This window comes from Manacus vitellinus, unplaced genomic scaffold (assembly GCF_001715985.3).
Source record: "Manacus vitellinus isolate BGI_N305 unplaced genomic scaffold, ASM171598v3 scaffold_20_pilon, whole genome shotgun sequence".
NCBI lineage: Eukaryota > Metazoa > Chordata > Aves > Passeriformes > Pipridae > Manacus > Manacus vitellinus.
The window spans coordinates 3543652-3568150 of NW_021939471.1; the positions used below are offsets into that span (position 1 = coordinate 3543652).

General features: G+C 42.2%; 1 protein-coding gene across 1 annotated transcript in view; it reads right to left on the reverse strand.

Annotated features, from left to right (window-relative positions):
* Positions 1–6621: 6621 nt before the first annotated feature.
* BARD1 (BRCA1 associated RING domain 1) overlaps positions 6622–24499 on the reverse strand; it is a 41754-nt gene continuing 23876 nt past the window's right edge. Inside the window, exons 7-11 of the mRNA XM_018071578.2 lie at positions 20656–20764; positions 19257–19392; positions 18181–18273; positions 8743–8840; positions 6622–8034 (exon numbers count right to left, since the gene is read on the reverse strand). Coding sequence (XP_017927067.2) covers positions 7705–8034; positions 8743–8840; positions 18181–18273; positions 19257–19392; positions 20656–20764 — 766 coding nt within the window. The 3' untranslated portion in view covers positions 6622–7704. The remainder of the gene's footprint in view (positions 8035–8742; positions 8841–18180; positions 18274–19256; positions 19393–20655; positions 20765–24499) is intronic.

Sequence of the window (24499 nt, forward strand, 5' to 3'; positions counted from 1 at the left end):
CGGCAGGGACAGAGACACTGGTTGCAAGTGCAAGAAGATTAAAGAGAGTTCTCTGATCTATTTGGGCAGAGAAACCCTGCAAAAAATCAGCAAGAGGCGAAGATTTGGAAACTGAGCTTTGCAGCTGCCCCTTCAGCAGGAGAATTTTGTTGCTCACCCCACGGGCAGAGCTTTGAAGCCCCTGCATAAAACCTCTTCCCTTGCCACACCAGTGCTGATGGGCAGTGCAACACCACTCCCCATGCACGAGTTCCTTCCCAAGTCCTCGTGCTGGCCTGGGCAGCACCAAAACAGTGATCTCCATCCTCCAGCAGGAACAAAATGATCTTTTTTCAGATCATCTTCTTGAAGATGAAAGAAATAACAGGAGCAGCCTGGACACTGTGAAGCAGGAACAGAAGAGGTGAGGATGCTCGTGGCATTGAAGAGACAAAACTGCCTCAAATGAAGGATTTCTTCACTTGCTGGGTGCTCTTGCTTTGAAATTGCAAGATTTAAGTGCTTTTCTTTCAGGGGTGTGAAGAGCAAGGGGAAAGAATGAGAGCAGAAGTGAATATTATCATTTAATAAGCAAAGACAGTTTAAATAGTTACTTTAATGTGCACTAATTATGTGTGGGACTGTGCAGCCCATCCCAAGGCCTCTGTCCCTGCAGCATTCAGGCATGTTCACCTGCCATGGTCCAATATTATTGCTCATGCCTGTAGTGCAAGTGCCATCTCCAATGTAACAGATCATTGTGGAGATTGATCCAGAGCCAGGACTGCCTTGCCTGACCTTCAGTAGGAACTGTGGTTCCTTCTGACTGGTAGATCTTATGTCTGTGAGGGGCCTGTGCCACAACCAGGAGCTGCTGCATCTTACCACTTATTATTTATGTGTGAATCTGGGAGTTCAGTTGAAAGCCTGGATCTCCATTTTGCATTCACAATCTCTCTTTGCAGTGCAAATCCTGTTAAAAGTACCTGCCTCAGGTTCTCTCTGTCCAAGCCTGGTTCCAATGGATAGCTGACTACAGCTGGGCTCCCTGTGCCCATCCTTTCTGCACCCAGACTCCCTGCACGCTACCAAGGCTTCCTGCCGAAACACATGGGCCCTGGAAGGAAAAAGTAGAAGCAAGGTTATGAGCTTTTCCTTGGATTTGACAAATGTAGATGGAGTGCAACAAGACCAAATCAAATCCTGGTCCCTCTTCTCACCCCACTTTCTCTGCCTGCTGGGAGCATTCTCAGTGGCCACAGAGACTGGTTGTGTCCCACGCTGGCCCAGGGTGCAGGAGAGGCCCAAACACCCACCCAGCTCCTTGGGCAAGTCTGGTGTCCTGCCACGGGTGGGACAGCAAGCCTGTGCCTCACAAGCCTCGAGGTACAAGGGCCAGCCCCCTTCCAAGCCCCAGGTACAAGGTGCTGCACACAGCACAGGAACTGCTGATTCCATGGAGGCAGTTTGCTGTTCTCTCATTATGGAGCCAAGGTTGATTTCACCAAGCACTCTTGAAAGAGGCCACAAAAAGCCATCACTGGAAAAGAACAAACGCTCATTCCCGGATGTTTTCACCACAGCTTGTGCAGCAGGTACACAGCAAGCAAGGAGCCAGAGACCAGAAATGTTGTGCTGTGAGGGGACTGAGCTGGGAGGAACATCTGCCTCCAATTTTTCAGTTAAACAAAACTGTGACTTTTAATTTAATAAAAACCTTCTGCCTAAAACCACAGATAAAATCATTCAAGCTTGGCTGAGTTTAAAACCAGAACCTGGCACCTCTTCAGAAGCACGTTAGTGAGCTTAGGGTAGAAAATCTCCCCATTCTGACAGACACAGCTGCTGGGACCCAACTGCTGAGCAGGAACGAAGGACCAGGCCTGGGCTCCAGACTCAAAGCACAAGGGAGTCATGGGCAATATTTACATTAATAACAACATTGCTTGTGTGAGGGCTTTAGAAATGACACATGCCACTAAGAGCAGCTGGGTTGAACCCAGGGTACATCAGCCACACAGGTGACCCTGACTTTATACAGCCAACCTGAGGGCAGGTGAAGGGGTTGAACCCAGAGCACAGCCTGGTTCCTCTGCCTCTCCCAATCCTATCATCTCCTGCTCTTGCAGAACGAGCCTGGGGGACACAGCCAGGCAGAGCATATGGCATTACATTGCTGCACAGCATAAAACAAACACAGGGGAAGAAAAAGATCCAGCACTGCAGACTTATTGAATTAAACATTATTGTGGCTAACGCAATCAATAAAGCATTGATTGCATTATCCATATTAATATTTAATTCAATTAAAGGGCCCACATTTTTTTAAAGTGTTCCTTCAGATCTTTTATGCTGCAGAATTAAATTTTGCTGGACCATGCATTCCAGGTAGACCCAAACTATAAATGATTTGGGTTTGCCCTGGCACCAGCTGTTCAAAACTGACCCTTCCAGCAGAGCAGCAGAAAACCACTTCCCTGGTCAGGCACCCAGTACAAACCCTGCAGAGAGACTGGGACCCCCTCAGGGGAATGTGGAGTGCACAGGTGTGTATGGCAATTGGAACACCTTCCTATCCAAACTGAGACCCCAGAAGAGGCAGCCTCACACCTGCTCCCCCCACCAAATAGTTTGGCTCTTCTGAGAATTAGTAGTTTCCTAAACTAGCAGGAAATTACTCCAACCCCACATGAGCTGAAGAAATAAGTAAATTTTTATCAGTTCAGCAAGCTGAGCAAGACAGACAGCTTTGCTGCTGCTTCACACTCCACTTTGTAATAGCTGTTTTGACCTGTTCTCAGGGTGTATGTCTAGCTGAGGGGCCTGTGAGGGTAAGCCCTGCTCTGCAGCACTGTCACTGAACAGGCACAGCCCCAGGCTGAGCTCAGGCCTGGGGAGGGGCTGCTGTGCTTTACAGATGTGCCCATGGGGGGGAACCTCTGCTTCTGGAGCACTGTTGACATCCAGGACAGGTGTCATAAGGCAGCCACCAGTGGTGCTGCACAGGGAACTCCTCCCAGCTGCAGTGCAGAGAACTTCCAGCACCCACTGGAGCAGGACATGCCAGCCCCTGCTGGAAAACAAGCCCCGGGGACCAGCCACTCCAGTGCCTGTCACTGCCCCAGCACCTCGGAACAGGGAGTGACAGCAGGGCCTCAAACACACAGTGGGAGCTGATGGCTCTCTGCTACTTCATCAGACCAGGCCTCCTGCCAGCACTTAAATTGAAGCACACAAAATGCATCTTCTCCATAGGAAATAAAAAAAATAAATAAAGGTGGGAATCTTCCTCCCCTTCTCTCCTCTGATTACACACAAAATGTTCTTCTGCTTTTAAGGGCAATTTAACACTAGTTAAACTACCATTAATTTAAATCAAACAAGTCTAGAAAGATAGAACATGCTGCACTGTTATTAAAAACAGCTGAATCTTCATTTGTTCCATCCAGACACTGCTGCCCATTTCCAAGCCAATACTATCTGGCTGTCCAAAGACCTCTTGCTGTAGTTTTTGAGCCTGCTTTGTTGGCTTTTGCAACACAATGCAGCCCACTTAGTTATCAGAGAGAGAGATTCAAACCTTCCCATCAAACTGCTTTTTCTTGCACAGTGTGAGAGAAAGGCAAAAAAACCAGGACATGGGGCCAAACTGATTAATAGCAATCACTGTGACATCACATTTCCAGGTGATCCTCCAGCACTGAAGTACAAAATAGCTTGAGCAGGAAAAAAGAAAAGCTTTGTTCTGCTTTTCATGGACCTGTCCTCAACAAGAGGCCAAGATGCTGCTACCCAGACTTTGCTGGCAGTGCAGTTGATCCACAGGACAGGCCAGAACAGCTCCTGCCCAGCAGCTCTGTCGGCACTGCAGGGCTGGCAGCTGTAAATGGACTTTCCCCCTTCCCTCTCCCACCCTGGCAGCAAAGCCAGCCCACAGGAACTGGAAGCAGCACAGTAAGCACAGGCAGGGGGACCAGATGATCCCTGTGTTTATATATTTTCCCCAAATAACCCACACCAATATGAAGTTTTACAACAGGCTGTGGCTTCCATGCAGACAGCTTTGTCCTGAGCAGAATGTTTACAGGAGCTTCATTAGCCAAAATGTGGATCTGCTGGAAGACTGCAGCAAAAAATAGCTGCTCCAGAGTAAGTCTGGTCTTAAACAAGGCACGTGAACTAGGCAGGGAATACACACAGCTTCAATCCCCCACCTAGGATTATTCCTTCCCTTGAATTAATTCCCTTCAGTCATTCACTCCTTCCATGAGCCCTGCCCAGGCTGATCAGGGATAACCATGTTGGGTCCCACAGAGCCTGTCAGGTCCAACCTCCCTCAGAGCTTGGGATGGAGCAGCAGAGAGGGGCTTTAGTTCAAGCCCCACAAAGGCTGGGTAGGTGCCAGCTGGTGAAGCACTTGCTGACATCTTAGTTACTAGAAAGATGCACGTCTTTGGACCCTCCCATGCTTGCTATCATGCAGAAGAGGACTGCAAGACAACAGAGCCACAGCACCTCCCAGGCACGCCAATTCTGATCTGAGAGCAAACCCAGCCACTGTTTTATACTACTTGGTTGCCTGTTGTTCCCCTAAAACACTTGCAGAAATATTGCAACATCACTCAAAAAGATTAAAAATATTAAATTCTATAATAATAAATATAATTAATAATATAATTAAAATATAATATAAATAATATATATAAATATAATTAAATAATATAATTAAAAATATTATCTTCTAACTATTAGAGTTGTTAAACTGATGTCACTGAGCCCCAGGCATTGCTATTCAAGGTGTTATCGAGTGTCCCAGATGAACTAGGTCATTATGAGGAACAGGTAATTTTCAAGGGAAGATGCCTGAAAATCATTAGGCTGAGGAAGGAATTCTCCCCTGTGAGGGCAGTGAGGCCCTGGCACAGGTTGCCCAGAGAAGCTGTGGCTGCCCCATCCCTGGAAGTGTTCAAGGCCAGATTGGTCCTTGGCTTGGAGCAACCTGGTCTAAGGGAAGGTGTGCCTGTCCACAGGGCTTGGAACAAGCTGGACTTTGGGGTCCCCTCCAGCCCAAACCATTCAGTGATTCACAGTATTTCTGATCAATAAAAATACCCATAATCCAGAATGCAAGTCCTGTACTTACTGTCTCTTCACATGAGGTAATGATCACTGGATGACCTTTAAGGTCCCTTCCAACCCAAACCATTCTGTGCTTCCATGAGATGCCCCAGTCATCAGTGCACATTAAGTACATGCAGGCTAGCAGGAGAATGCTAGTATAAATTCATGTTACAGCTAAGGTTCTTTATTAACCTTTAACAGATTGTCTTTGATGAACTCATCCACTCCCTGCCTCAGACTATGCCAGGCTACTGTGGCCATCAGTGCCTCAAGTCTCTCACACTGCCTGAAATACCTCGTTATTTTGAGCTTGCCTCCTCCTACCTTCCTTCAATGCACCCTTGCTTTTGGGCTAGAAGAGACAGAAAAGAAATGATCCACACGCCTCATGATTTTATAACCTTGCTTTCAGGAGCCAAAATCCATTCAGTGGATTAAGGGGCTTGATGTATCCTTACTGTAAGCCCTTTTTAGACAGGGTGCTATCCCTCTGCTTCCAACAATTAGGAGGAGCAAATTAAGCAGGGTCTGTGTCACTGACCTCTTGCTTTTGTGTACTTACACATGGTTTCAGTGATGACTGGCACCTGCTGTAACTCTGGCATCAAACCTACTGTGAGGCTCTTCAAGTCTGTATCTGCATAAACTGATCACACTCTGAATCCCTGCAGAGACCTGAAGGAGGTGGGCCAGAGTTAATCTTGGGTAAGGATCTCCCCTCAGTATGATATGGAGGGATTCTTAATGTGATTTGACAGAAACTCTGCTTGATAACACAACTTGATTCAAAGGAACACTGAAGAGGTTCAGAGCAGGGCTTAAAAAAAAACATTAATGGCAATTTTGTATCAGAGTTTCTTTTCATCTGCCAAGGAAAAATAGCTCTTAAAATCTGTAAATGTGCTGCCTCTCCTTTAGGACAGAGAATAGGATTACTGATGGGCCAAATTTCTTCCTGGTACAGAGCAGAAAAGCTCCATTCTTCAGAATTTTGCAGAGATTCGCTGCTACTTTTGCAAAGAACACTGCATTAGGTATATTGATGTGCTATGAAATGCCAAGTTAAAATGTGCTACAATTGTTAAAACAAACCACCGAACTCACACGGTATCGACTCGGCCCCTCATTTGCTGCCAGTGTTTATCTGCTCAAAAACCCACAGCACACTTATCCCATGGGCTGCTCCATTTGCTAATGAGCCCTGCATCCAGGGAAGAGCAATGGCTCGGTCTGGCATAAGGGATAGATCAAGATACTCCAGCTACTCAAGGTGAAAACTGTACCTGTCCTACCTGGAGAGTACTAGGAGCTGTATAGAGCATATGAGAACTGGCACAGGCTCTCCAGGGACAATGGTTACAGAACACAGCTCTCTTCATCTGCAAAAGCAGCTCTTCAGTGTGATAAGTGATCTTCACAGCTGCCCAAGCTCACAGAAAAGTATTTTCCTTTACCTGTTGAGATATGTATGGGACATGTACTTATTCTGCAGCCAAGTTCATGCAATAAGACACTCCAAACTTACTGCACACAAAAAGTTTCATTAGCAGGAGCAAAACGAAAGCAAACACAAAAAACTCTGGTTTATCCCACGACTATCATATTATTACAAGACACCATTTTTCAATTATGAATCACAAAAGATACAACACATCAGGTGAGAGCACAGAGTGAGGGCTGAAGATTCTGACAATAACTTATGACCAATTACATGAAATATTGTAACAAATAAGAAAGAATCAAATATTGCTCCAGCATAGCCAGCTGCTTAGGTACAACTGTGCCAAGTGAGACATGATTCTTTTGCAATCATTAAAGTTTTTTCCTCAAAGTAACCATGATAATAACCATCCATACCTACAGAAATATTTATTATAATAATTTAATAAGGAACCCAATGCTTCAAAACCTTAGGAAAATAGAATGAAATTCAAGTTACACATTTACAAGTATGAATGAGGACAGAAGTGAGGAAAGCATTTATCTTTCTACAAAATAAGGAAATTCTAAATCAAGATTTTTAAATATAGTGTTCTCAAAAATTGCCTGCTTCCAGATGAATTCAAGCCATTAGTTCAACTCTGATTTCTACGAGACTTATCCCACGCCAAGAATTTCCAGCAAAATTCAGTTGTAAGAAGTTGTAGTAAACATCACATGTCACCTGACACAAGATGTCTACGTAGGTTCAAATGCATAGAGTCCTCTCTTTTAAAAAATACAAATTCTGGCCTGGGAAATCTTGGCACATACAGTAGATCCTTGTCAATGGATATGAAACACAACACAAATGGGGTCTATCGCCTACAAATCAAGAAAGCAAAAGGTTTCATTTTGCAAAATCTTGGTTACAAAATGTCAGTGATTACTCATTAAGCATTTATTAAGTTCAATGCAAATATAAAGCATACTAAATAAGGCAAGGCACATTTTTCAATTCTCTCCTCCACTGTACGTTCACTTATTCCAGCCTATCAGCAATCCTAGTAACTCACTGAAACGCCCAAAGCTCTCCTGAATCCAAAGCACAAGTCACAGCTTCAGACCAGATTACCAGGTCAAGACTGCCCACATTCTAAAGCCTCGCTGACAAGACACTGACACTCATTGGACGGGCAGGAGCTGAAATGACATCACACAGTCTATGAGCCAGCTGGAGGGGGCCATCCACACCTTGCCCTGCCGGGTTTTCTCGGGCCTGAATTTGGAGGCCGCGTCGTAGATGACGTACTGGGTGCAGAAGCGCTGGTCGGAGCGGGGCTCCGCGTGGTACGACACCGTGTTGATCGTCTGCGTCACGTCGCTGTCCGGCTTCGGCTGCCTCACCAGGATCCGCCCTCCTGCTGCTCTGACCAGCTCCGCCAGATCACTCTTCTGGTGGCGTTTGAAAGAGCCCAAAAAATAGAAGTAGCATCCATCAAACAACTTAGGAAGCTAAGTGGAGGGGGGGGGGACAAAAAAAAAAAAAAAAAGTATAAATACAGGACTTTTCAACTGAGCAGAGAGGAAAAAAGTGGAAAGGAAAAATCAGTGCATTAAAAAACCCCAACGATTTAACATAACCAACACTGGAAACTAGAGCAGCAACTTAACATGCAAGGTTCTCACTGTAAGAATGCAATCAAGAAAAGCTTGCTTACGTGGTAAATTCTTGCTTCTGTTTACTTTCCAGCACAACAGGGTTTGAACTATGAGTTAGGAATATTTACAGCTAGTGTTACAATGCAGTTAATGAATTCTCCTGTGTAATCCAGCAAGTAACCAGAAATGAACCCAGTTAAATATAAAAGTGGCCCTAAATGGAAACAAATAGTAATAAAAACATTTTTCTTTCCAATTCCGGAACTAGGTTCTAAAGCTGAGCAGAGAAGGCCAAAGCAGCATCACTCCCTGTCCCATCAGCTTCTTCCACGAGTGTAATACAGTGTTCCCCTGACAAGGTTACAGCAACATCCCCCCTAACACAGAAAACTGACAGCTTTATGGGTGTTCACAGTTCCTTGGATCACCTTGCACTTAATCAAATTTCTGTACAAGACCACATTAAAATTTTACATCTCCTGCACTTTCGCATGTGGCAAAGGGCAGAACTGCACGAACCAAAGGTCATTAATATGGGCTGGCTGGAGCAATAAAACCCACCAGCTGCTCTCTGTTGAGCCGCCCTCTTTGGGGGCCACCTTGGATTTCATACTTCTCTTCTTGTTCTCGAGCTGAGGTTTGCAGACAGGCTCGGACCCCTAGGAAAAAAAAAAATAAAGAAGGCAAAAATTAGAGAGCTCAGGTTTTAAGACAGGCTTGCACGTCATTTTAGGGACTAAGTGGTTGTGCTAACATAAAATTATCACCCACAATGCATCACATTCCATCCACACACGCATCAAAGCCTGTGTGCTTTAGCAATTTGCTTTTAAACTCGAAAAAATTTACAGCAGCGACTGAAGATGCAAGTGAGACGGAGAGAAGTAATATCACACTAAAATCAGTGCTATAAACACTAGGAATTATTAGCTCTGCCTCTTACCCACTAAAGGTCAACCACTTAATGTCAAATGTCAAATTGCTGATCATTTGGAAGCTTGAAGCCAGCGCGTAGAACCCACGCTGCAGTTATGGAATGGAAGCAATTGTCTGATAAAGACCAATTACAAAGCCAGCACAAAGCTGCCTCAAATAACAAATCAGATGGGATTTCAAGGTCTCCAAGATCAGCACGAACCGGAGATTTATGCTGGGGTTTAACAGTAGCATTCATTCCTGTTACCACTGCTGCATAATGAGATTGTCTTTCAGAGTCAACATGTTTTTAGCTTGTTTTAAGGCCAGTTATTTTTTCCAATAATGGGCTGATGCTAATGTATCTCTAACGTCCCTTAAACACACTACCTGACCTCACTCCAGAGGCAGGAATTGCAGTGGCCACCCACTCAAGGGTGGAACATTTTGCCTGAATGTACATTGCACTCATTAATAAAAATTACCCGAGAAAAAGTTTGCAAAGCTGATTTTGGAAACGGTTCCGTGAGGATTTACAGTGTGGATGAGGCTGTAACTTTTATAGCACCTCACTCCTTGCACAGCATTTCTAATTCAGGCAACTTATCTGCACTGGGCAAATATGAAACCCATGGTACCTAAAAAACATAAACTGAACAAAATCAGAAGTGAAGTGGGGGGGGGGTTGATCCTAAAAAGGAAGGAAGTCCAAGGCTAAGAGAGAAGTCTCACTGACAAAGGTACTTGGATGCCATGGCAGTAAGAGGCCAGTAGACAGGAGTATATAATCCAGAGAGATATTGAAAGAAAACTCTGAGTAATTTGCTGCAACTCACAAAATGCAACGGGAATCACATCTCAGCAGAAGTCCTCCAATGTACTTGCATCAAAAAATATAAACCCCTACAGAAAATCACAGCTGGCTGAATCCTACAGCAAATACCTCCCTCCATGTACAAGTATCAGACCGATTATTTGCACTTGTTCATTCCTTCAAGGAAAATTGCCATGAACTAGAAGGGCAAACCTAGTCATGTATTTTCTGGAAAAGCAACTTCCATATTCATTATTGATAACAGCAATGAATACTGATAACTTAATTTCAAGTACTCGTAGCTCAAAAATAAATCTAAAAGCTATTTCACATTTTATTTATTTATTTTAAATCACCACAATTCAATGAGACTTCCTCTGTCAATGTGCCTCTAACTTACACTGTTATTCTTTTCTTCCAAGAAAATACAGATATTAATGGGTGCCAGTCACAATAAAGGAAAAACAGTCTCATCTAGTCTTGAGAACAGAACTGTCCATTCATTAAGAACATGTTTTATTTCAATCTGCCATCAAAAGCTCAATTTCAAGGACTTTCACTACAGAGATGAGGTTTTTATACAATAAGTACATCACAAATTGAGCATCCAGTACCAGCATCAGTAAATGAAGCAAATGTGATACAAAAGTAATAAAAGACTGAATGAATACAAAAGACTGCAATGTCTTTTTGTACTGCTACTTGCCTGAAAAAACTAAATTGTCAGGGAAGTGACTAGTGTTAGGGGAATGCCTGTGTTGGAGAATGCAAAACCAGTGATATCTGTTTTGCACACACATGTCAGTCCACTTCCCACTGCCAGGCCCTCCAAGGAACCTGAATCCTCAAAGTTCCTTGTCACACATAAAGACAATCCTCCAAGAGAGCAAGAAAGACTCATCTACCTGTGTCCTGTTCTCACTGTGTCTACGAGAACCATCAGGCTGGCATGTATTCCCCTAAAAAACTGGGAACATGTCAACAGCCCATTCCTAGCCAGTGTCTGCATGATCAGCATTCTCATGGATTTTAACTTGCTTTTACCAGCTAGAAACAGGTCAGATCTGTGTCTTAACAGATCTGTGGCACAAAAGCTATGTATTCCAGATAGGATAAAAAGCCATGAACATAGTTTTCAATGCCCAGGTGTTTTCCTTTACCATAAATGTTAAAGGCAACGCTGCTAGGCATACACACCCACCCCTTTGTGGAGCAACAGGCTCCAGATGTTTTTTTTTTGCTGATGGAAATTTTCAATTACTGAACATATTTTTCATGCAAGATGTAGAACTTGCTCTGACACATGGATCTTGTCACATTTGATGGGTAAGAACAGTTGCCTTTCGGAACTGTTGTGATCAGAGAGGCATTTCAAGCCATCTCCTCTAACACTTTGTCTACACACAGGTGAGAAAAAAGAAAGTCAATGGAATCCTCAAGCTCAGAAGAGCTGGTGTTTCAGACTTCAACACCCTTCATGGCAATCCCACCATCAACAGCACAGCCCATCTGAACCAAGAAGATCCCTTGGAAAGAGCCAACACGAACATGGCAACAGGAAAGGAGGGCCTTTGGGGCACAAGGAAATGAGGCAAATGCCACGTTGTGGCACCAGAACCACATCTACCTGTATGCTCAGAACACTGATGCAGTAGCAACCACTGTCTGAGGAAGGTGTTTACACCAGTGAAGGAATATCTATCCATGGAGGAAGGATTCCTAACTGGAAGAAGGAAAGCAAAATGATTTCAGTGATAGAGACCAGCATATGTCCTTTAACTGCAAATGTTGTTCAGACTGATTTCTTCCCAAGTGGTTCATTTCCCTTCAGGGACTCCTACATACCACAGATTTTGTATTAAATAATTAAAGGAGTTATATCTCATAAGACAAAAAGAAATAAAAGGGAAATATGCCCCTGTTCTCTTATTTGAGATAAAACAACATAGGGCTCAAGTTGTGTTTCTACCTAATTCATTATGCATTTGTCTAAACAAAAGGTTCTTATTCTCCTGTTCTTTTCCCCCCCTTTCCACACAAAATTTGTCAGGTTGCTTGCTTCTAAATCACTGATTCTGCATTACCATTTTTGGATGCAGTGACTCCAACTGGATGCAACAGCCCAAGTGAAGTTCTCAAAGAGGGCACAACCAGTTTTGGTTGTGTTATGGTGTCATCTGGAATCACCAGGAATGTATCAGCTTTATCATTCTTCCAAGAGATGGCAGAGCCACCACAAGGTGATCTTGTGCTAACAACAATAACATCTCAATTTCACACTTAGGAGTAGGGATACAAACAGGAGATTAGGGCATGCTGCAGACCATTCCAACATTTATTTTTCTTTACAGTTAGGGATTTTATTTTCTGTGAAAACTGAGTGCTAAGCTGAGTCCATTCAATATAGCCCAGGTCTTGGAGTAGGTATTATTAATTTTAAAGCTGCTAATGTGTATAAGTGGCTGGATAACATGACAGTTCCCTTTTAATAGTCTCTTCACCCGACTGAGTATCATCCTGATTAAAGGGACATATAAAAGGAAATAAAATTCCACGCTTTACTCACAGCTATATCATTCTGCTACCTTTACAGGGACATTTCCAGAAGCTCTTTTGACCTTACACACAAAGTACAATGCCTTTTGACTTCAAACAGGAGTCATGTTAAAGTGATTCCCAAAACTCCAGAGATTATCCTCTCATTTGTTCAGCACTCTATTGAGAAGCCAACAGTGACAATCTGATACCAAGACACTGGTCAAATGAATGGACTGAAAAAAAAAAGAATTGCTAGCATCCTAATTAAAAAGGGGTCAGGACACCACCAATACCATGCCACCTCCCTTCTGAAATTGAGATGGACATTTAAGCAGTTACGCAAAAAAATTTTCAGAACAGGACTAAACTTTGGAAGTACAAGGGCAGCCTTAAAAAAGGTCTCTGAAAATGAAGGGGAACACAAACTTACTTTTGAGAAGACACCTGTAAATTTAGGAGGGGGTAGAGACCACAGTTCTGTTGTTTTCCTCCACAGATTTACAGTCTGTGCATTCTTTACTGGCAAGCCTGGCTAAAAAGCTAGTCTGTTCTGTTACAAAATAAAATAAGACCATTCAGCTTGCCCAGGGTCTCAGCCAATTCTGATTTATTCCTTGATACTATTGGCAGCAAGAGCTGTGGACTTTCTAAGTTTGAGGTTGATCAAGTTTATTAATTTACCACGTTCTCTTCCCTAAAGAAAAGAGGGTGATTATTGCAACTACGTGTTAATGGCCCTGTAGTTTAATCGGTAGTTGGGGCAATCACCCGCAAAAGGGCAAGACTTGTATCCAGGCAAGTGGCATTTCAAACAGGGAGCAGGGCTGTGTGCAGTGCCCAGCTCCAGTGTGCAAGCACTCATGGATAAAGCCTGCCTGACAGAAGGTCGGTCTGGGGCAAGATCAAATGTGCAGAGGGGTCATGCAGAGTTCTTCCCCAGAAATACAGAGCATCACAAGTTTAAAAGCCTCTTAAACAGCTGATTTCATACTTGCAATTTTTAGAGATAAACACCAAATCCTAGCAAAGCCCAAGCCTTCATTAAAGCCCCTGAAAAGCACTGCAGGAAAATGCTGTAGCTCAATCCATCCGTGTTCAGCTTGATGCCACCACACCTGGCAAGGAGAGCACTGCTCATTTTTTCCCCCCTCATTAGGAAGATCAGTAAAGCATCACTGCTTACACTGATCCTTATTACCTCACTGAGCAGCTGCCCCTACCTTCTCACCTCTGAGTATCTAAGGAGCAAGCAGGTTAACAGGGTGTCCACTCTAATGGTATCATTAATTGACCTTTGATACAACTATAGCCACTGGTACTAGAAATAAAAGAAATCATTATTTGCAAAATTTAAGATCAGAGCCCTGTAATCCGTATTCATGTAAGTCTTATTGGTTTATAATGAAACTAACTGCATCAGCAAAAACAATTTAAAGAAAATGAAGTACAAAAAAACCTGGTTGCCAAGAACAAGTTCTAATAACCCACAGATACCCAGGGGTAGCTCTCAGTAACTCAATTAGCCTTAGTGGAGTTTTGCTGGATTTGCATTAATAAAGCAAAGAGCAGAGGTTAGTCCCAAAAATCTCTTAGAAAGGCTAGAAGTAATTTAGAAACACATGACAGCAACAAAGCAGATAAAATACTACACATCCAAGATCTAGTAGAGACTGCAACTGGAACATCCTTAGCTCAGTCTGCACTGGGTTTTAAAACCTACATGCAGATTGAGTAAAACTTGGTGGGGTTTTTTTCCTAGAAAAGGAAGAATTCTGGACTGAGAGAAAGCCTTAGGGGAATTTGGCATGGCTAGCTTCAATTTGCTTTCATAAACAGCATTACTGGCCTCTGCTACAGCACAGAAAAGAATGTTTATATTGTCTCTTCTATGCCTATGAAGTAACTTTAGTCTCACAGATTTTCATGGAGGTACAGAACAAGAAACAAGAGCAGTCTGTTTTCTCATCACGTGGAAATGACAAGATGCTGCAGAGACTGAAGTGAATCTGCTTAAGAGTAGTAGTTAACAAGTTAATCCAGATGATATTTATTAAACCTGATGGAGCAGATGCTTAGGGAGTCCTGAAACATCAATTCCCAGAAGCTAGGAGCATGTGATATGAAAATCATTCTCTCACTTGAAGCCCCAAGTGTCCCACCTTCTTTGGAAAAAACACTGTTTGCCACAGCTGTCTTCCAGACTGATCAAAGTGACTGGAGGTAGCCATTCCTAAGGTCAGGGTAAATTCCAAGGGGAGTGCTCATCCTCTGGAACTCACCACATGCTTTTAAATGAACAAGCATGAAACTCCAGTGATCAGAAGTTTTGAGCTGTTTTAAGGAGGGAGGGCTTTGCTGAGGATCAGCCTGGTATCTAAAAGATGTTTATGCATGGAAGGGAGACAGTCAGGCCTGAGAAGGAGTCAGCTCAGACAGCTTTGCACTTCTCTGGTCTAAGAGCCTAAACAAGGATGGGCATATTGCTCCAAGAAATTCAGAAAGATGTTTTCACCTTGAAATGTCAGTCATGCAGTTCCTCAGCCCTTCCAGTCAACTCCCTGTTGTTCAAGTCCTTACAGGAAAAGCAGGGTTTTTTGCATTCTTATAATGATCAGAGCTGAATCATTGCTGCTGCTCCAGGTAAGCAAAGCAGAGGAAGGAATGAGCAATCAGATGCTTAGAATTCTGCCAGACACTTGGCTGCAAAGACTGACACAAGCTTGTTTCAATGCATATCGTTACTGAGATCATTTTTCATTCCCTGCTTTAACAGATGACAATAAGTTTAAGGAAAAAACAAGCTGAAAAGCTATTAAAGACTTCTGCTGGTTTTAATTACGCTCTTCTGCGTTCTCCATAAAGCACAGAGGAAACACAGTGATACTTGAATCTTTGTCTCAGCCTACTTGCAGAAGGATAATGATATGCCACTTCGTGCCCTATTACCATCCCAGAAATAATGAAGGCAATAAAATAATGAAACCAGTGAAAGATATGGCCAAGGGCAAGGAGCACAGTGACAACACTGTCTCAATTGAATTCTATGCTGCTTGGAAGTGGATATACTGCTGACAGCGTATTAGATATGGAAAAGATGGAACTGCAACTGGTAAGGGGAAATTCTTCTTCTGTGAAGAGCTAACATTGCTCAGTGGTGACATCCTTTGATCCTAATCCTCCACCTGAAGACAAAAGGGAATCCCAAAACTGAAGATATGTACTTAAATCCTGGCTCTTTAATAGTTAGAGGCCTTACACTTGGTGCAAACTCTGCTGGAAAATTCCACATTACCTCTCTGCCAACAGAAATGGATGCTGTGTCTGTGGGTAGGGACACGTGTAAATACAAGCACCAGAGAATCATTCAAGAGAAGGATGTTGCTTTTTATTAGAGAAACAGAGTTTAGCCTCCTCTAACAGAAGAGTTAACAGAAGAGACTCTCAAATGAAATACTGTTTTTGCAATACTCTTTTGTGATTTTTTTTGTAGAAAGTGGTATAATGTTTAGGCTATAAATATAACTTTAGAAATAAAAGTCAAGTGCAGCTTACCTTGTGCTAAAAAAAATTTCAAATACTCACTTATGCATAGTCAGCACTTCATTAAGTGCCTCACTGAGCTTTGTTTTTTCAAACATTTTAGTGAAGTTTTTCAACATGAGTTCACTTTAGAACAGTGAACCATAACAGCTTCTTGAATTTATTACATAACCAGAATATGCACATACTTTTGGAAGTTTATTTGCATCACATTTAAGGAAACTTATCCAAAGAGAAGTCAAAAAAGCCACAATAAATTAGGAGAGAAATCATGGAAGAGAAAGGCAAAGACCTCTTTTTCCTAGACAAATGTTCCATCAGCAGGAGTCCCATTATTTGTTATAACAATCTTTAACTTGTAATGACTCTGAAGAAGACTGATAACAGACTGGTGGGAACAGATGGAGTGGTGCTGTTAATTATAGGCACTTAGCTGCATCAGACCCCATGAGTTATTACTAACATTCCCCACTAGGGAGGAGAATCACTCGCTTTTAAGTAGTATGTTGCTTACTAAGCTGGGAGCATTAGCAGTCAGGATTGTACTAATCAGTACTAACAACATCAAATAAAACTCAGCTGCAAACAAAAAAACATAAAAATATTCCCTGAATAACCCTCAGACTATTTCACTTATTTTTTTTTCTTTTCAAATCACTTTTAAGTGTAAAAGTTCTTCCGCAAAGACTCGAAGTGAGGTCTCACTAATTACATCTTCCTCTACCACTCAATTTTTCTAAGCATCTGACTAGCAAGTCAATAAAATGAAATAAAGGAAAGCCACTCTAGCATATATGATAGAATGTGTGCAGACCTTCTCAACTGAGTGAAGCTAAGAACCTGCAAAGTGACTCACCACAGAAACAGGTTATTCAGTCTTAGTTAAACAGGTTATTTATTGTTCCAGAGCACCTGAACACACCCTTTCCAATCACACGACCCAAACACCACTTCTAGGCTTTCCAAGCTTCCTGCTGCATCCCTACATCCAAAGAGGAAACCACCTCCCTTCAGCTTAACAACAAAATGTCTGGAGGTTATGAAATCCATCTGCTTGCTGGAACATAAACAGTGTTTCTCTGTTACACATTCAACGAGAAGCTACTCCTAGTTGTAAGAACACAGAGGCAACAGGGTGTTTCCCTTCTGCAAATGCCTGTAAGGCCACAAAAGCCACCATAGGAGTTGCAGAAAGCATTTAAAGGGACACTAATTCAACAGATCCTTTAAAAAAAAAAAAAAAAGCATGGAACAAAGTATCTGGAAGCCAAATGAACACTCTAAGTCCAGTGTTCAAGCTGATGATGTGCTTTAGTTCAAAAACTAGTATGCAGCTTCTGGGGCTTTGAACAGTGCCTTCATAAACATTAGTGGCTGGAAAATTTAGACCATTAAGGAGTCCTCATATTCTGATGTTTAGTCACACAGTAGAAAACTGGAATGAAATTTGCCTGTGAGTTTTCCATGGATAATTAACTCATTTGTAGTGTACTTATTAGCTAAAGGGACTTAGCCATAAAGGTCAAGGGGAAGAAGACGGCTTTTGCAACTACTGTGAGAGCAGATACTAAGAACTACATCAGAGAGAATGAATAAAAAGCAGAATTGGGGCCTAAGTCCACAGAACAGCTGTATAAAAAAGCATGCACTTTATAAAAACTAGCTACAGATTGCATGAAAGATGACATCAGAACGACCTGCAACTTGGGTTAAAAGTTAAAACTTTCAACAGTCTCAGCTTATATGTAAATAAAAGCTTTATTCCAACAGCCTTTGAGCTGCACCCCAAGCAAGCTAAAGTTTCCTATCAGTTCTAATGGCAACTGCTGACAAGAAATCCTAGAATTCAATAAAATCCTCCCCTCTCTCCCAGGATATTTTCCATAATCTTCAAATCCGTTTTAATACAGTAGTGAAGAAATTCCCTCCCCACTGATAGTCAGGCCATGACCTACCCAACACATCTAATGACAAAATGTGTTCATTTAACAAGAAAGTAGTAGATATACTAATTAAATTTCTTGTCATTCAGGAGATTTAAAAAAAAAAACCAACATACAAACCACAACCCTCACACTTTATGTTAAGATAGTATTGACATTAGAGCAGTTGTTGAGAAAATTTTTTTTCTGGAATCCCATCTAAAATTTCTGGTTAAAAACCCCAAATAATCCCACCTATTTAATACTTACATTCAAACTTGAGGACCCAACATCCAGTCAGAACAGCCATCATGCATTTGACAGTACTTGGCATTGGAACATCAGGGATAACAAGATGAGTTACTAGGAGAAAAATTACATCAGTAGAACTAAAAGCACATAAAAATCAGAACCATGCCTGGCTGAAAAGCAATCAATCACCATTTAAAGAATAAACAGACTATAATAATTTATCAACCACTCTTTCCAGCACAAGTATGTGATTTTTGAGACTATGATAAGAGTTAGTAGAAGAGCTATTAGAAATTTTGTGGGTTTCAACTTATACTGGCTGTGAAAAAGGGAAGTCATGGTTTTATAGTTCCAAGCTAACACTTAAATCTTCAGATGAGGTTTATAGGACAGTATTTTTTCTCAATCCTTTTAAAGTTAAATATAACTCTGACAGGAATCTTACTATGGGATCTCACTGCTTTAATGCAAAGCTAACAGAACTCAACTCAAAATTTTGGAGTAGCAATCTGAATGTGAAAGATGGTAAGGGAAAATTGCCTTAGCATTTTGTTCACAAGCAGCACTCCAAAGAAAATCTAATAGGAGGGTTTAAGGCAATGTTCCCCTCCTCATAGGGGGAGAAAAAAAAAAAAAACAACCCAAGGTCCATAATTGGCTTCATCAATCTTAATGAGGCACAAAACTTGAAGCAATGTCAGAAGACACGTGCCAACTCTTGGGCAATGACACACTCTTTCTAAAGGCACCATCTGCCCAAGACTCACTGGAAGGCACAAACTTTACAGGATGTCTCATATGGACAGAGACCTTAAAGCTGGTAAAAGAAGTGTAAAGAGAAGAGGTCTCTGAGGAGACTTAGGGACTTTAAATAACAGACAATATGCTGCCAAACTGTGGCTCCCCTCGAAGCCTCCTGCCTCGATAACCAGACAGGCTTTATTTGTGTTTACATGCATCATTGTACCACAGCTACAATCCAGGGATTTCAGAAGCTCCTCTTACCAGGAACAATAAAAAACCCCTTCAATCCTTATTGAAGGATAAGGTGCAGAACTGTAGTTACTTATATTTGGACAGAGACATTTACATACCTTCACTGTTAAATTCAGTACATCTTCGAGCCTTCAGAACTGCTGCTAATTTGTTCAGCAACTTCTGCTGCTCTGCACTAAGACTGCTCCCCAGTAAACCAAGTGGGCCATTTCTAGGCTGATTGGGGCTCAGTGCCTGCAGGAAACAGAAAATGTTTGGGAACATAAAGCAACTAACTTACTAGACAGCTCTATTTAAAAAGAATAGGCATTTTGAAACACAATTCGTGGCAAGCCTAGTGAACAGGGTATTACCAACAGATACACTGTTGAGTAATCTATATAATTAACATCTGCATTTACTTCTAGTAAAAGTCCCTAATACTTTGCCCTGTAAGCAATGAATGCTTAAGTGGGTTTTTTATGTGGATACTACTAATGCAAATAAGAGGTGCTGCTTGCTCAAGTTTTATGCTGACAAGGATGTGACACTTCAGCTCCTGGATTTTTATAAATACTCCCAAATTCCATGGCACAGACACACCTCTGAGATGCTGTTACCCTACAGCCCCAGGTCTCAGATCAAATCATCCATGTGAGCTCGGAGCCATCCATGGGCACACACTCATCCCACAGCAAATGCAAACACCAAGGGGTTTGTTTGCAACAGAAGAGCTGCATCTTAACATTTGCTACCTGGGGAAGGAACAGCCAAATCCTTGCTCATTCAACTGCAACAGTTGACTTTTGGCCAATGGGGACCTTATAGCCTCAATGAGGAGGGATCAGACCAAGCTGTATATCCTGCAGTAAACTAGGACTGCTTCTATCAGCCAGGTCAGTTTAATCCTCAGTCATCAGGAAGCCCAAAGCATTTCATAATGCTGGAACTTGTTAGGTCTGAATAGCCTGATTTTGGTTATAAGTCCTGAGAAGTCTTTGACAAAAAGAGGGGGGAAAAAACCAAACCCCACAAAAGCTCCAAAAGCTGTTTTCAACTGCTGATATCTTCACTGTTGGACAAAGGATTATACTGAAGCAGCCTTTTAAATGCACACAAAAAGCACCTGGAGCAAAAACTGCTGCTGCTTTCAGACAGTTTGGTAAGTAGAACAAATTTAAATATGAAGAAAAAAAACATCAACAGCCAAGTTCAAGCAACAATAGTTGAGGAGTAACACAGCATTCATTCTCCTGTAATAAATCCACATTACAAGAAACATCCTTTGTTTTCCCAGATAAAGCTGTAACACAGAATTTCATGGTTTGTATGTGTTCCACATACATTCTAGAAATACTGTCCAGGTTAGTTTCCCAGTTTTAAAATCTCTCTGTAAAGTAGGTGATGTACTGTAATTATGTCCAAGTCTTCAATATTTACAGGTTAAACTTACAGGGGTTTTCTGAAAAAGCAAAAAAAACAACAACAACAACAACAAAAACCCCCACAGACATTTACCTCGGAGGGTTGGTTAAGCGAAAGTGATTCATTCTTCACTGGCAACATTAGCACAGACTTCATCTTTTCACTTTCTGCATAGTCCACAGGCCGCAGACCAAATATATTACTGGCAAAACAAGCACAGATGGGTTTAAGTAAATAAAATGTGACTTGATTCTTAACTAACTGGGCGCATTAGCTGGGTAGCTTTCCCTCCCACTTTCTTATTAATATGTAATTTCAGCTAAAAGCACAAAGCTTCAAGTAAGAATTGCATCCAAGACAGATGGATACTGAATTACAAGCTGTTGCATTCAGCTGAGGAGTAAGGGATGTTCAGAGCAGAACGTTCGGTTAAATAAACCACAGTCCTTGTTAAACTGTTTCAAGATGCACTTTGATATCATTTGCAAGACCCAGAAAATTCAGCTTTAATCTTTCATTGCAGTCATATAACCAAGGAATGTACTTTTGGCTTATCCATTTGCCATAAATGACATGTCAGAAGATTCCACGCGCTGTATTAAACCTCGGAGCTGATGTGGCTGTGCTTTTATGGGAAAAGCTCTCTGCTTCCTGATTGGGAACCCTGGCTCCCTCACACTTCCAGGATTTGAGTATGCATCTCATTTTCCCCCAGTGTGCTGTTCCACAGAACACACTGCAGCCAATTCATTCTGATTTTAGTGGGTTTGCCAATTTTGCTGAGAACTATTGATCGTATGTGGCACCTCACAGTTATTAGATGTGCTTCAAGAGCCATTTCCTCTTTGAGCATTCCTCAGACAGATGTGATTTGCTATAAACACCCCAAGCACAGCCATGGCTTCTCTCTCCTCTCCTCTTCACACAACTTTTCAGCTGCAGGACAGCAGAGGGGGGAGGGAAAGCTTGAAACTGCAGAACAGGTATAATTGCCATTAGCAAACAGAATCCTCTGCCAGCACTCTGGGGAAATACTCTGCTTGCTTTGCCCTTTGTGGGAATAATGGCTATTCCAGCTGATCCTCTTCTCCCCACCTCACATAGCTCTGCTCTCAAAAGGCATAATAAGAGCTCGTTATGAAGGGGAAGCTTGTCACTGAGAACAAAGCCCTGACTCAGTGTCTGAAACCCGGCAAGCTTAGTCATCAGACAATGAAACATTTAAAGGGGTCAAAACACCACTGCAGCTTTGAAGAGCTGCTCTCAGCCACACATTCCTGTGCAGAGCAGAAATCTAGGAAGCATTACAGGGAATTCCACATAATGCCACAACCCAATCCAGCCCAAAGAGAAGCTCAAGTCATTAAGTCTCCACTCTGACTTAACTAGGGGGCTTTGGCCAGCACAAAGCTGACAGATGTGTCCGACCTCAGCACCTTCCTGTGCTCCTGACAGAGCAGTGCTCACTAACACAGCCCCTTGGGAAAACAACAGTCCACAAGAATCCCCCACAGAAGGGTCTGGGATGGTATTCTACAACATTCCCAAGCTCTTCTGTGCCACTAATGAGCAGAGTGCAGGCATAATACCAGCTCTGCAGACTAAAAGATAATTGGTTAAATCTCTGCCCGGTCCTGGGAGTTGCAGCCCATTAAATATTGTCATGCTGTTCCTGCTTTGTCATGCATCATCAGGGTAGCTCTTGCCCTTTCCTTAAATAAGGGCCATATTCCACTCAAACTGCTGCAGGATAGAGTTCCTTTGAACAATGCATGCAGGGGGGGAATAGATATATCATCACATCCACTAAAAATCACCTTTAGACTAGATGGCTGACCTTCCACTGGGAACTAAGAGGGAGGAAATCACTGTGTGTCAGTAGGAGAGGTTTGGGAGTGTTTTTCCCTCCAAAGGCACAGTAAGATCCTTGACTGTTGGAAAAAAACCTCATGAATGTTTACCATAGATAAATATACAGAGCATCACAGTTAAACACAGAACATTTTTTGCCAATTAAACTGTACAATAAGAGGTCCAGCTCCTCCCTCTGTATTCACTTAAATTTTTTTCCTACACTTTTAAGCTCATTTCAGTTGCTTCTTAATGAATTTGTAATAGTGTTGTGAAATGCTATCCCATCATTATGCAGCATTGACGAATCAATGGCTATTTACAGGGTGGTAAGGTGGCATAGCTAAATTCTGACAAACTTGGGAGCTGAGGTCTGAAAAAGGAACACCAGCACAAGGGATGATTTAAGAGTTTCGAATATTTGCAACAATGTAGATTGTTGAGCTTAAGGAAAGAGAGAAAATGTAGCTGAAACAGGAGAAAATAGGGTTTACAAAATAAAAACCAAGACGAGGAGGACATCCTAACAACAGATTTCAAGGAGGTTACTGTTGTAATTTACTCCTCCTTTTCAAAGAAAAAGGATGAAATTCATATTTGTACTTTTCAGTTAGGCACCCACTCCCCATCCAAAAAGTCAGCAATCACCATGAGAAGGAGCCCATGCCCAGCCTCTGCCACACTTACCAGGGCAGGAGCTTGAGGAACTGCTTTTAATATATGAGGAATTTATACTATTTTTAACCCTATCATCAGGATCAAGGACCAGTCCTATGCAAGCACAACACCACCAGGAAGGCACAGGAGTGGGAAACAAGTTTTTGACAAAAATGTGCTCACATCTGTCTTTATCCAGCCCAGCTGAACAAGGGAAATCGTCCACCCTGTTTAGAGTACAAAATTAATTCTGATCCAGTTTGCAAAGCAAAATTAGACATGCCCATTAGGTCCACCCTAACACACAGTGTTTTTAGAAATATCAGTAACTATGAGTGCTCCTATTGCAGACCTGGGCTCGCTGGGAATGAGCCCAGTGCATAGGAGGAGTTCCACACTCAGAGGGAAGACACAATTGTTTCTACAAGGGAGAAATAATTGCCTGTGGTGCTTAAACTGGAATACAAGGTCTCCAAGGCATAATTCTTTCTACCAGAATGCAAGTGGGCTTTTTGAAAGTTGTTTTAAACATTCAAGAGTCAGATGTACCCTTTGATGCAAGCAGCCTCCTATTAGTCAGTCATCAAGGTACTGAGTAGTCAGTAGAGGGCTATCACAGCTCGAACAAATCCCAATCAAAGAGCAGGATGGCTGTGCTGAGAGCAGAGACGAGCCCAGTGAAGAGCAACTCCGAGTAATCTTCTGAGTATGACTTTACAGGAGATGACAGATGATATCTTAAGGACTGACACATCAAAGAACTTCTTATAGAAAGCTTTAGAAATAGGATTCAGTTTATGGCACAACACTGCTGAAGTATTAGGTATGAAGACAACAGAGGTTATTGCTACAGCCAAAACAAAACTTTACAGCTACCTTCTAAATGTTTCATTAAACTTTCAGCAAAGAAGTCATCAGAGGAGATAAATATGGAGACATGCCTGTTAATGGTTTCGAAGCCCCAATCTTGCACAACTTCTGATGTAAGCAAACAATAACTACATAATACTTTGTAATCAGGAGTTTTAAGATGCTCCATTTTGATACCAGAAGCTACCTCTGGTTCCACAGCTGAGCACGAGACAAGTTTCACTCCAGCCCCACAAAGGAGTTCAGTATTGAATGGAAGTCCAGCAAGCAGGTCTCAGTGCAGTAACCACTAACTCCCATGTGGAAACAGGACTAGGTCAGGGCTCTCCAGGCAGCACCTGGATTGGAGAATACGGTAAATAGAAACCTTTTTTGAACCTGACAGAAGGAAGAAAACTTAATCTGCGCAGCCAGAAAAACCATATGAGATACCCAAACAGAGCCAGGGTTTTAATTAACCTGCTGTCAGCAGGAAGTTAAACATACTGTCTTGCACTGAGACAGCAAAGACCTGCACTCTCTTGTCTTAGAAAGAGCAGACAAAATGATGTCAGTGTCA